Source organism: Nannobrachium achirus, assembly GCF_963921795.1.
Source record: "Nannobrachium achirus genome assembly, chromosome: 3".
NCBI lineage: Eukaryota > Metazoa > Chordata > Actinopteri > Myctophiformes > Myctophidae > Nannobrachium > Nannobrachium achirus.
In genome coordinates, this window is record NC_137812.1 from 35,345,755 (window position 1) to 35,359,593 (window position 13,839).

Here is a 13,839-nt window from a genome sequence, read left to right on the forward strand (position 1 = left end):
TTGACTTATAAAGGGACAATGCAAGAAATCACTTTCAAGTATTTTTCTCTCGTAAACCATAGGAGCTACAGTTTCAAACCTCGGAGAGGAGATTCATAATGATTTTAAGAATGAATCGAAAAATAATTACATCACTCGGCCTCATGGTGGCGCTATAACGGCCCACTTTACATTTTGCCCCGTAACTCTTGAACCGTAGATCGGAAAATTAAAATTCTTTTGCGCCAGGATAGATTTTCCGCCATCTTGAATTTTCTACAAAACACACTTTTTGCTCCTTTTCCTACATATTTTCTTCAAATGTCACAAAAATCGGTACACATGATCTATGAGGTGGGTAAACCACCGCTCAGTTCACACGGGTGTGATTTTTTATTCATTAAAGGTTCTGAAAATAAAGTACCTGTAGATTTGAGATCAGCCCATTTACAGTGTATTTTTGATGATCAAGGTGCAATGCGTCCAGAACAACACTAGAACTATCTGATTATATTAGCCTTACATCAAGGTTAAAAGCCACCATAAGAATATAGTCTTTAAAAAGTAAAAAGTCAACAATGTTTGGATGACAGATAACATTCATTCTTCGTTGGACAATAGTACACTTCCCTATAACTATTCTACAGTATGGTAATAGCACAAAGATACAGTAGATACAAAGATACAGTGTAAGTATAAGCCTGTGTATCGTTTGCTAATTTCACTGTGGAAATTAAGAGTGTCACATAGTTATGTTCTCACTGATTGATTCAAGCAGTATAAAAGAGTTCAAACTGTAAAAAGTTGTTCAAGTTCATGTCAACACACATTTTTTACGAGCCAGTGAACTCTGACCCCATGCTAATGCTACGTAAACGCTGAGGGACATCATAGGACGGCACAGTGAGGAACGACATCACTCCATCAATAGGGGGGTTGACAAGGGACGGTGCCACTCTACTGTGGTGGATACTTGGCTGGGAGCTGAACAGCTCTTGAGTGGAGCAGGCAGTTGGACGCGGCAGAAGGGTGGAGGGGTTAAGAGTAGTGGAGGGAATAACTGACGCTGGCCTGGTAGTGGAGTGGTTCCTGGAGGGCTGAAGGGGTGGAGGAAGCAGTGACACAGATGTCTGGATGTCTCCACCTCTCCGCTCTGCTTTCCATACTTCCTCCCTTGTCTCTGCTTCTATAAACCCCCTCTCCTCCACTTCCCCATCTCCTTTCATTTGCTTCCCATGGTGCGAGGCCGGGTCCCCACCTTTCCTCTCCTGCGTGGCACCAAACTGAATCTCCAGCAGAGGCGTTCTGGTGCTTAAGCTGCACACTGTGCTCTCGGTGTCCTGGCCCAGACCTGAGGGCAGGGAACCCCCTTTACCTATTTTCCCACCTTCTTCGTCGTCATCATCGTCACTGGTGGGCGGGTCGATGCTGGGAGAGTGGCGTAGCCTCTGGAGCTGGGCGGACGTGCGTCGGAGAGCCCCTCCCATGAGGCCAGAGGGGGAGGGGGCTGCGATGAGGAGGCGGTTGAAGAGGGCCATGTTTGGGTGGCGGCTGGCCGACTCTTCCAGGTTCTCAGCAATATCCGCCAGAGGCTGGAACTGCATCTCTTCTTTGGGAATCCTGGTATAAAATGGTTTACACCAGGTGCAGCGATGCATTAGCAAGTGGGGAATTGATTACCTCAGTACAGGGTGATCATCATCCTAAGGTGACTAAAGTGTAACAAAAAGACTAGAGGTAGTTTGTTTTATTTTGATGATACTGCCGGTTATACTGCCAATTAGTACCCAAAATCACTTCAAAGTGAGTCTATATTAACTTAAAGCGATATTCCACTTTCAACAGGGAAACAGTGGAAGGGCTTCTCTCCACATACACACCCATTGTAACTTCAAACTTAATTTTAACCATGATAGATTCATTAAAAACACCCATTATTTTTTTCTGGTGACTCATACTACCCTCCTAATACGTGAGCAGGCCGTGTTTTATCCATAACTGTTTTCATTTACTTTTAATAATTATTTGGGAAAATGGAAAAAATGAAATACCATAAATAATTATTAAAAATAAATGAAAGAAGTTATTGAAAAAACACGGCCTGCTCACGTATTGGGAGTGTAATATGAGTCACCAGAAAAATAATGGGTGTTTTTAATGAATCTATCATGGTTAAAATGGAGTTTGAAGTTACAATGGGTGTGTGTGGGGAGAGGCCCTGGGCCTGTAGGGCCTGGTAACATTTACATCAAATATCTAAATATTGAATCAAGCAAATTAAAAACAGTTCAGGGTGTTCATAAAAGCCTGATTAGACAATAAAATGACCAATTTTCTTTTTTAAGGTGGAATATCCCTTTAAAAAGGCGCACAAAAAACAATGTTTCAAGAAATAAAACGTGGATAATGAACAGACTTAATTTAAAGGTTCAATACCGTTTTTGTTTTATATACAGTGGCAAGCAGCAGCAAAACAGTTGACCATCTTTTTGCGACAGTAGTTTACGGTGGAAATGTGCAGACTTACGCCATGTCAAAGGTGGATCCCTGGAAGGAGGGTTTGCGGAGGCGGAACAAAGTAGCAGCAGTGTACGGCGGTCTGGGGTTGGAGTCGTTCCAGTAACGATCTCTCTCCATGACAGGCAGATCCCCATACATCTCATCCACTGCCATCATGGACACCTGAGGAATGAAACACAGAAACACATCAGGTGTGAGGCACATATTTACATTCACGTACAAAAACACCTAAATGAATAATCATGGAAAATTTTGGTTTGGGGCTCAGGTTTCCCATGTGAGCCATATAAATATATTGTCACTGTCGGGCAGAAACCTTGTATCTCCAAGTTTCAAATTTGTACGTTTTTTCGCGAAGTAAAGCCCTGCTTCAGACAAGGCTGTAGCACAAAAGTAGTGAAAAACAGCAGATCTGCAATCACTCAACGCCTCGCACCGCGAGGCATTGTGGGCTTGTAGATCGGCTGTTTTCACTAGTTTAGTTCATTTTTTAACATTGGACATACAAGGTTTCCACCCGACAACGACGATATCAAAAAGTAGGAATTTCCACATGTTCAAATTCATTCGATGACTGATTCAAATACATGGAGACTAAAAGGATTGATTGAAAAGCAAGTGATAAAAGTTTTTAGCATTAACATCGGGAACCTGGAAGTTCCTGTCTATCAGCCAGTTTGTCTCAAAGTCGTCGTCATCTTCACCGAAAGGGTTGATCAACTGCTCCGCGACCTTCGGGACAAGATAACAAGAACCATTAGAATGTCTCTCTTCACATAGTGCCCAAAAAAAGAACTAATAATACGACAGTAATCTGTCTGACCTTGAGCCACCCCGCATAGAAGAAGAACTGCAGCAAGGTGAAGATGGGCACATAGAGGTCAAGGTCATGACCTGGATAGCCTTGACTGGGGTCCAGGAACTGGCGACCAATCAGACACACCAGGAAGAAACTGTACACTGCCAATGTCACTACCTGAGGGAGGGACAGAGGTGGAGAGGTAGAGAACAAGGGATGAATTGGTACAAAGTGAATATTAAAAACTATGTTCATAGGTTGAGGAAACCATTCTGCTAGCCAGAATAGATAACATATCCAACTAGAAATACTGTTCCTACTAAACAGTGTGGGCTCGCAACACCCACATGAAATCTTTTGTAGTATGTTCTCCCAAATCTTTGGAAGTTGTTGTTATTTATATCAGGTCACACTTGTTGGTGGTGATGTCACCAAGAACGCTGCTCCCTCATTGGCTAAAGGCCCTGCCTTTGTACTGTCAGTCATTCTTTTGAGGAGAATAAACTTAGTATAAAGATTCGGGAGAACATACTGGTCTCGCTTTTCAGCAAGCCCACAATTATAAGATTCCATGGATTAGAGGTGAATAACAGAAATGGTGGATTTACCTGTGTGTAGACCAGGGGCACACTGATCATGTCATAATGGAATAACATACTGCAGTTCCCTCTGAAGGTATTCAGCTCCTGTTGACAGTCAGATTGGTAAAGACAGACATCAAAGAGAGCCTGCCAGCAACCTTCTGAGAACAATCCTGAGAATAGGCCATAACCAAGAGCTTTTGTGTTTGTGTGCACCTTAATAATAAAATAATAATAACATTAGTGTGTCTCAAGCCCACTTTCCGTACCCGGTAATTTGCAACCTGCAAATTGACCTGATCCCAGTCTAAGGGTAAGTGTGTTGCTCAGGTCCGTAATACTTTGACACTTCGACTGGGCGGGCCGGGGGGAAATCACAAATCAGTAACCTTCTGATTACCAGATGGCCTCTCTACTCTCTTTTGTGTCTTTGTGCCACATTTTGTCCTCTTTTGCTCATTGTGTTCCCTTTCATGAGCACCGGTGGTTTGAGGGATACCAGTAGCGCCCCTGCTATCTTCGGCCTCTCTACTCACTCAGCTATGAGTGGGTGGGTGGGTGGGTGTGTGCAGGGGTGTCGCACCAAATTCTGGGCCCTGGGTACAAGGATTCACTCACATTTTGTGCTTTAACTATTGAGAAATAGCAGGTATACAAGCTCACAGCGCAGCACCGAGCGCCACCCTGCGAGCTTGTAGATCTGTTATTCTTGAAAAATCTTGAAACTTTGTGCAAGTCTTTGAATATTTCAAATCCTTCTAAGGTTTTTTGAAAAACCTATGTTTCTATGTCAGTGGTGCTCAAACCTTTTCATGTGAAGGACACCCCAGAATGATATGTATTTGGTCACGGACCCCCATCTCAAAATATTTAGTTCCAAGGACTCCCCAGAAGCAAATTTTGAGTTACAAATGTTCGCTTTCCCCCCTTTGTGACGCCCCTGTGTGTGTGTGTGTGTGTGTGTGTGTGTGTGTGTGTGTGTGTGTGTGTGTGTGTGTGTGTGTGTGTGTGTGTGTGTGTGTGTGTGCAGTGCAGGACCTCCAGCAGTAGTTTGAGTGTGCTGTCATCTTTGATCCTGCCCTCACAGCGAGCTGCAGCGGCCAGGTTGGTGAACCACACACAGGGGATCCAGTACTTGTTGTAGGGACACTGGAGACCCTCAAACTTCTTGCGCTCCTCTCTCGTCATGAACCCTTTTTAACAGTGGAAACTGATCAATGCCAGTCAGTTAAACTGCTGCGCTTGGCTGTTAACAGGTATGATTACTGTACATATATGATGTCAGATGTATTTCAAAGATGAAATACTACTATCATAGTACCCCGGCATAGAGTCAAAACATCGTTCTACACGCATTCTCTTCTAACATAATATATGCAGTGATTATAACACAGCAAGCACATCAGGACCTGGACCAATCAGTGACGTCATGATTGGGGCCAGATCACAGCCCATATGGGGATGATCTTGACGTCATTACCAGGACATCATATGGACTTTTTTGTTTGACAGGATTATTGTTATTGTTTGTAATGTTAGTTGAAATATTCTGGGATTAGTTATATCCACACACACACACATGCACACACCCTCTCAGCCCACATAATAATGTTTGGTTCTTGATACAGTAGTTGCTGTTCCATTACAAGCGGTTTGCAGAACAGAACCCTGCTGAGCCATAGTTCATGTACTGACCACACCTCATCGATGCAGCCAGGCCAGAATAAAAGTGTTATCATCACTTCCTTCTCTCTGTAACTCGTGTAAACATGTTGGTGAGACAGGAAATAGTTTTACCAGGATGGGAAAAGTATTTGTCATCTTCAGATTTCAAGGACTCATAATAAGTAGCATCTTTCTGCATGTTGCTGATCAGCTTATCACAAGTGACATGCTTGTTATCCAACAGTGTGGTACCACGTTCTCTTGTCAATTTCAGCCTTTTCCATTCCTTTTCTAGCCCAGTGGTTCTCAAACTTGGGGTAGTAGGGACCCCAAGTGGGATCCCCAAATTATTTTGTGTGGTCCCCAGATGATTAGCTTAATGTAATTTATTTTTCTCACCCAACGGTAAACAAACTAACATAGAGCATAAGTGTATACAGGGTATCTGCACATTTATAAAGTGACAATTTAAGGACTTTCAAGACCGTTTTAATATCGAACTGGCCAAACTGTCAAATATTAAGTAAGCAAGAGGCGAAAATTGTGAAAATAGCCCATCTACACGCTCACAACGCCTCGCAGTGCGAGGCGTTGTGAGCATGTAGATCTGCTATTTTCACAATATTTATCTGTGGAACCGAGTCAGATTAAATGTAATACCTACAATTCCAAGTGCTTGTCAGGGTTGGGGTCCCCAGTTCAAATAATGTTTATTTTGGGGGTCACGGCCTTAAAAGGTTTGAGAACCCCTGCTCTATAGCCCAACTCACCAGCTTCCACCACATGGTCTATGGTGGGGAAACGCTTGAAGACAGCAGTGCTCACAGAGCGAAGAATGAGGAGGGCCGACAGACTGGCGTAACGCATCATAGTGCGTCTCAGCAGCCGCCCTCGCTCATCCGCTCCCTGTAGGCCCCCTGACAAGGCACACATCAGCCTGTCAGGGAGAGGGATACAGGTGTACTGACTCCACCAACGGTTCACTACCAGAGTCACGTAGAAACCTGCGAAGCAACAAGCGAATCGTTAGATCCACCAAATCCCTGTGGCCAGGGATCACACACCATGCTATGTCCCAATGATGCATTCCATGCGTCACAGTGAAACCATTCAATTTACCCAGGACAAACGACATAGGGATGAGACTGGCGTAGTTGTTGCAATAGATCGCCAGTTTTTCAAAATACCTCTTCTGGTCATCATAGAGCAGAAATCTAACAAAACAGATAATGGCAGATTGAGTGTCAATGAGACGTTATTTCTTTTTAACGTCAATTTAAAACTATGCAGTGTAAAGAGTGCTAAGCAAGTCATTGCTTATTGCTAAAATACAGACTTACCTGTAAGTAACACTGATTGCGTTATACATAGCAAAGAAAGCCAGGAACTCCTTATATAGGACCTTGTAGATGCTCCCCTTCCAGGCCAGAAGCAGTTTTGAGAAACCACAAAAACGGGCATTCGCAACTCTGGCCGTGTAGGTGACAGTCATTTGGTGAAAGGGAGGTTACAGGTGCTATGTTAAAGGAAGAAATCATTTGTGAATTACACAGATGTTTGAGTAAAATGTGTCCAAGTGGGATTTGAATAAATTTGAACTTGGGCCTTGGCGACTGGGATTTGATTCATCCTCAGTGCATTCATCTTTATCCCAGCCACCAAGCTCCACGACCATGCTTGCCCCCCAATATGAAAACTGTAAGACCTGCACTGTCTGTTACTGACTTTTGACACCTGCATTGAATGCCACACTTGCACATGGACTAGGATATAAATCAGAACTTTTGACAGCTAAATGTTGAGACACTGTAGCCTAGTATTTATATGCCTATTCACCAAAAATCTGTTGATAGGCTACCCACTGTTGAAGGCCTGTTGACAGTATGTTATGTCTCATATTGGCCATTATATAGCATATTCTTATATTTTCATTGATGATAATCTATATTTATATTGTAATGTATTTATTATTGATAGAATATAGGCTATAGTCTTCCCTATACTCAGTATTGTATATAGTGGATATACAGTACGCATAGTAGTCTAACATTACTCATCCACCCATACTAGCCTACTCATTGTTGATAGACTATTAGATGTAGATTGTAGCCTAAATTCATTTATGTCAACTGTACATTTCTATTTATCGATAGTCACTCATTCAGAGATCCAGTGCAGATATCTAGGGCTAGCAGCCACCATTCTCTCACTGTCACACTAGTAGTAATCTAATAATTTTGTATTGAAAAGAAGATGTGTTACTTACCTTACAAGTTTTCTTCTTCTTCTTCTACTCTTGGCCTGGATCCTTTGGGTGATTGATAGGCTACTGATCTTTGTTAGAAAGTTTCATTGCATATTGGTACCATTGGATAAGTGAATTGAATTATGCCACAGTGTTTGTTTGGCACAAGGCTTTAAATAACAGGATACTGTTGGCGTCAGTGGCTGTAAAATGAGACTCGGTAGGCTACAATAATAATCACTGAAGCTTCATCGGTGCGTTCAGTGGTCAGAGCTCCCCGGGGTAAATCCCCCAAACGAGAAGGAGGAGCTCGTTAGCGCAGCCCCCGACTGAGAGAACAGGACTCTGCACAGTGCGCTTCAAGCCGCTGATGGACTACAAGCGACAAGCCGGTCCACTGGAGCTAATATAAGAGGTCCGAATTAACATGCAGCATTACGAAACTGAATGAAGGCGGCTATGGCCATGGCAAACTTTCAGTGGTGGAAAATGTACTCCAATGTTTTACAAAATATAAAGTATCAATACTAGTACAAAAGTATTGGCATCAAAATATAAAGTACCAAAAGTAAAAGTATTCATTATGCAGAATATCCCGTTTCAAGTTTTCAAATGTATAAAAATATTTTCAAAATAGCAGATCTACAAGCTCACAATGTGTAGCATCGCGACACATTGTGAGCTTGTAGATTGGCTATTTTCAGATGGACAAAATGTATAGGATGATGTGGTTAATGAATGTGTTGTAATAATCAATCTACTGACATAACTAGTAACTCAAGTTTTCAAATAAAGATAGTGGAGTAAAAGTACAATATTTGAATCCAAGATGTAGTGGAGTAGAAGTTAAAGTATTGGAAATACTCAAAGTACTCAAATGTTACTTAAGGGAAATATAGTCTACATAGTTATTTTACACCATTGATCATGGCAAACTTTAAGTATGATAAAAACTTTGGCTATGGTAAATAGCCGAAAGTTTGTTCTTGTTCAACAGTATCCAGCCTAATCTCTGGTCCTTAACTGTAATGTCAAAGGTTAACTGCAAAGTCAAGCAATCAGGAGGACCCATCAAAGCAAATCTGTGGGTTGTCCATTTCCATGGGCTTGATTCTGGTAAAGAGTGTGTACATAATTGTTTCTGAGCGCAGGCATGCATGTGTGCTTTTTATCATTTTACACCCCCCTGCAGCCGGTGTTGGGGAAGCTAAAGCTACATGTAACTGAGACACATTTGGCTGTAGCTCGCTGATAGCCAAGCTACATTCATTTGTGTAACTTGTCAAGTTGCTACGTTGGGGTCATTTTGTACCTTAGCTACTCAAGTTACAAATTTGGGCAGTAACATGAAATTAATACATTCATCTGCTGTGTTGTTGTACCAGAAACCCCTTTGAAAAAGCAACAGCCCCCTTTTCTTAAGGAAATTTGTTTTTTTGGAGCGGTGAAAGCGCTCCCAATAGACAGGTATGTCCGTGGGTATGTCCCTGGGTGGGTGGGTGGCTGGCTGGCCGTGTCCGTAGCCTGGCAATACCTTGAGTGGCCACACACAACACACTAGTTAAAGGAGGGGCGCTGGTTTGTGCAGGCCAGGCACACTCAACACTCACAGGCACAGTTTACAGTTTAGGCATTTAGCAACACACACAGGGTATAGCTGCTCAGATTCACCGCTCCACTTCGAACCGAGGTTTGATTTTACAACAAGGGTTCATAGATTGTGAAGGGTTCATAGATTGTAATTAGAGAAAAGAAAAGGTGAGTGTTACGTTTTCATTTGCTTCGTTCTATTGTTTTATTGCGTTTACCATGCTAAAATGTGGGGCATGCATACAAGTGGCTAAATATGTATTTTTAGACACAAGCCAGCAGTTTTTTTTGCTATTTACAGTAACACTTCTAGCCCCCATAAGTCACATCCAAACATGAAAGGTTGCGCTGTATCTTGGGAATGGGCTTATTCTGTGTAAAATTACATATTTAGCCACTTGTACACATTCCCCCAACCACTAAAACAATAGAAAGAAGTAAATTAAATAATTTTAACACTCATCTTTTATATTCTTTAATTACAATCTAAAATATGAACCCTTGTTTTAAAAAACTAAAGTTGTCCTTTAAATTCTGATTGCTTTGAGGGCAACTCAGCACATACAAGCCAACAGGTTCCACCAATTGGCCTTATTCATCATCCAACCATTTTGTACTTTTGTACTAAGCATGTACCAACCACAAGATGGCATCAGTGGGATAGGTAAAAAGTTCTTCCATTTAGAGTGCTTCAAATGGAAAGCACCATGTAAATATCCTACATTTGTATTGACAATAAATGCAACTGAAATCATGGATTTTGCACACCACACTTTTATTTAATTTCCAGACCAATCTATATACAGTTTTACTTACACATTGATAACAAATTGTCATTCATTTAGACTTAACATTCAGTTTCAAGTCTTCACAAAAGCAGTCATATTCTGTAGTTAATGTTCTTAAATCACTTGAACCATGGCATCATATTCCGGGATAGTTTAATTTCTTGGTTTCAAAATAGCAGATCTACAAGCTCACAACACATGACCTGTAAGCTTTTAGAGCTGCCATTTTTGCCGTACAATTAAGTATATTGGGCTGAAGTGGCCAACTTGCAGTAAACAAACCTGAAGGGCGACTGGAGTCATCCACAAGGAACCTCCTGACCTACAAGAGAAAGCAGTATCACAGTCAGTGTATGCAAAATCTTTCACACCCCATCTGCCACTACACGTTTAATGACCTCACAACTTGAAATCATAATATGGGCCACAAAAGAGCGGAAAGCTGATCTACAAGCTCACAAGGTATTGCGATGTGTTGATCTTAGTTGTTAGTTTTACCCATCGTATAGCCATTTGTGCCACTAAGGGGCAGGTGTCAACGTGGCCAAGAATTGGTTGATGTAATTACGTAATCAATCTGATGCCAATACTACATGCTCACTTAATGTGTGCAGAAGAACATTGGAGCATAGATGTGAATGAGGTCCGTTGTCTCCAGACTTAAGTCAGGTCCTGGTAGATGAGTACTACTGAATCTGTGCCAAAGTCCTGAGCTTGCTTTTCCAATACCACTAGTCCACAGTAGAGAGGGGGACTCTACCATGGCGGAATGGGTTTGGTTTCATCAACTTAATTCACAAAGTGTTAGCCCGTTTTCAAGTTTACACTACACTTATAAAACTGCAAGTCTGAGGCTAAACCATACATACCAGATAGCGGACAGCTTGTTCATGGTCACTGCAGCAAGACATCACCTGTAAAGCAAGAAAGGTTGTCACATACACATCTTGTACTAAAACACCGTATCCAAATAATACGAGCGCACGTCCTTGAAGGCTCTCGTCTAGTCAAACTCACGTGTAGCCTGAAATAAAGCTTCTGCAGTCAGTTGACCTCGTCATTAGTCAAGTTGGTAAAAATCGTATTTTCACGTACTCGCTTACGATAGAATTCGTTTTTAAGTCAGTCGACAAACTAGCCACACCATATTAATGATCCATGGCTGGTTTTAATTCCAGTATGCTGACCTGCACTTGGCCCAGGTGCAGTTATATAATCAATCTGATGGCAAAACGTCATGCTCACTTAATGTGCAGAACATTTTTATACACATAAGCGAATGAGATCCATTGTCTCCAGACTTAAGTCAGGTCCTGGTAGATGAGTACTACTGAATCTGTGCCAAAGTCCTGAGCTTGCTTTTCCAATACCTCTAGTCCACAGTAGAGATGGGGACTCTACCATGGCGGAATGGGTTTGGTTTCATCAACCTATTCCACACAGTGTTGCCCGTTAAGTTTACACTAAATTTATAAAACAGTCAAAATAAACTTCAAGTCTGAGGCTAAACTATACATACCAGATGGTTTGACAGCTTGTGGATGGTCATGGCAGCAAGACATCACCTGTAGAAGTGTAAAGCAAGAGAAGTTGTCACATACACATCTAATACAAAAACACTGCTTCCAAACAATAAAAGAGCATGTCCTCGAAGGCTTTAGTCTAGTCAAACTCATGTGTAGCCTGAAATAAAGTCAAGAGTCTGTGGTCAGTTGACCTCGTCATTAGTCAAGTTGGTAAAAATCTCATCTTCACTTAGAATTCGTTTTTAAGCCAGTCGACAAACTAGCCTCATGATATTAATGATCCATGGCTGGTTTTAATTCTGTGTGCGGCCCTGCACTTGGCCCAGGTGCAATTTTATTGAATCAATCTGATGGCAATACTTCATGCTCACTTGATGTGCAGAACATTTTATACACATATAAGCGAACAAGGTCCATTGTCTCAAGACTTAAGTCAGGTCCTGGTAGATGAGTACTACTGAATCTGTGCCAAAGTCCTGAGCTTGCTTTTCCAATAACCACGATTCCACAGCAGAGAGGAGGCTCTACCATGGCAGTATAGGTTTGGGTTTCATCAACTTATTCCACAAAGTGCTAGCCTGTTTTCAAGTTTACATGTATAAATGCAGACAAAACGAATAGAATTATGAGGCTAAACCATACATACCCAATAGACAACAGCTTGTTGATGGTCATGGCTAGGACCAACTTTACTTGCAGTAAGAAATCTGTCGGAATACTCTCCCTAGGTCCTGCATGCTGCACAATGCTACGTGAGCTTGTATGTTGGTCAATTTGCAACCAAAACTTCATACAAGCAGGCGGCTGCAGCCACATTATCTAAAGCCCAATGCTTTTAAGTCAGTATCAACAGTATAACACTTCCTATTCCAAGTAAAGCTGGTTAGCACAGAAAGGGGTGTGAAACGTCCACTTCTAGTCCTCCACTCCAGCCTAGGGCAAGTCATCGTTACCTGTAAATAAAATAAAATTTTCACATACACATCCATTAATAAAACACTTCATCTAAATAGGTAAGCCTATACCGGGTCTGTTAAAGAGGATCAGTGGTGTAAAGTAACTTTACTTGAGTATTTCCCATTTTCAGTACTTTTACTCCGCTGCATCTCAGAGCATTTTTTTTAAACAATTATTTACTTAAATACAATTGGTTACTTTGTAGATTTCAAAATATAAATTAACCACTTTAAGGCACCATTTGAAAATAACCGATCTACAAGCTCACAATGCGTCGCATCTGCTCTTCAAAAGATTTCTTTACATTCAAAGACTTGAAATGTGAAATTCAGCATAATGATTACTTTCTACTTTAGGTAGGTTACTTTTGATACCAATACTTTTGTACCGTCTCAAGTAAATTTAGAATTCCAGACTTAACTTGTAACAGAGTATTTCTATATTGCATCGTTGATACTTTTACTTGAGTAAAACATTTTAGCACTAAAAAAAGTTTTGAGCACGCTTCTTATCTCTCATCATAATGAATGATGCAGTGTGCGGCCCCGCACTAGGCCCATCCTGACGGGACCACCAGGTCCAGGACAGGCCACTCTCGTAGGGCCGAGTCCTGCACAAGCCCAGCAGCAGCAAACTCTAAAACAGAGCCTGCTGTGCCGAACCACACATGCAGAACCTTTATCTACCAGCCCTGTAACACCGTTCCAGACACGGGTCTTCTGGACAGCTGACTAGGAGCTGGACGCTTGTCACAAATTATGTGCTAAAAAAATAGTGATCACTTCACTTCTACAAGCAATGTTGCACGGCAAGCGACACAGCCTTCAGAAATACGGTAAGGAAAGCATTGGTTTAATTGACTTATAACAGTATTAAATATTTAAGACTAAAGAATAATTTATTCTTACATGCTGATCAGATCCACGCTGTCCACGTGAAGCTGCATGTGCTGGTAACAGTTCTTCCGTCTTCAGGACCATGTGAGAGAAAAGATGGAGGACTCGTGATCATTTATATAAGGACTGTCGTGGTGCATTGTGGGCCGGCCAGCTGCATGGTAGTCAATGTTTGTGATATTTAATATCACAATCATTATATGATAATTTCATGCATTATATATTTACATTTAATGGTATAATTTCTATTTGAATATATGCATGTGTCCTGTTTCTTCTGGCTCCTTAACTAG

The 13,839-nt window shown here is 41.6% G+C and overlaps 1 protein-coding gene and 1 long non-coding RNA gene across 2 annotated transcripts; both read right to left on the minus strand.

The window, feature by feature from the left end:
- Positions 1-812: 812 nt before the first annotated feature.
- On the minus strand, positions 813-7,036 carry best2 (bestrophin 2; the record flags this gene model as incomplete). Its single annotated transcript, XM_080722551.1, has 9 exons — positions 813-1,599; positions 2,507-2,661; positions 3,151-3,231; positions 3,323-3,475; positions 3,907-3,984; positions 4,918-5,072; positions 6,315-6,548; positions 6,664-6,758; positions 6,885-7,036. The coding sequence occupies 9 exons, from the start codon at positions 7,034-7,036 to the stop codon at positions 813-815; spliced, it is 1,890 nt and encodes a 629-aa protein (XP_080578677.1).
- A 3,217-nt stretch (positions 7,037-10,253) lies between these two features.
- LOC308281002 lies at positions 10,254-13,627 on the minus strand. The gene is made up of 5 exons (XR_013961801.1): positions 13,559-13,627; positions 12,340-12,646; positions 11,687-11,732; positions 11,037-11,081; positions 10,254-10,489 (listed from the first exon to the last, which is right to left on the minus strand). It is a non-coding gene; the product is annotated as an uncharacterized lncRNA (long non-coding RNA).
- Between the last annotated feature and the right edge of the window lie 212 nt (positions 13,628-13,839).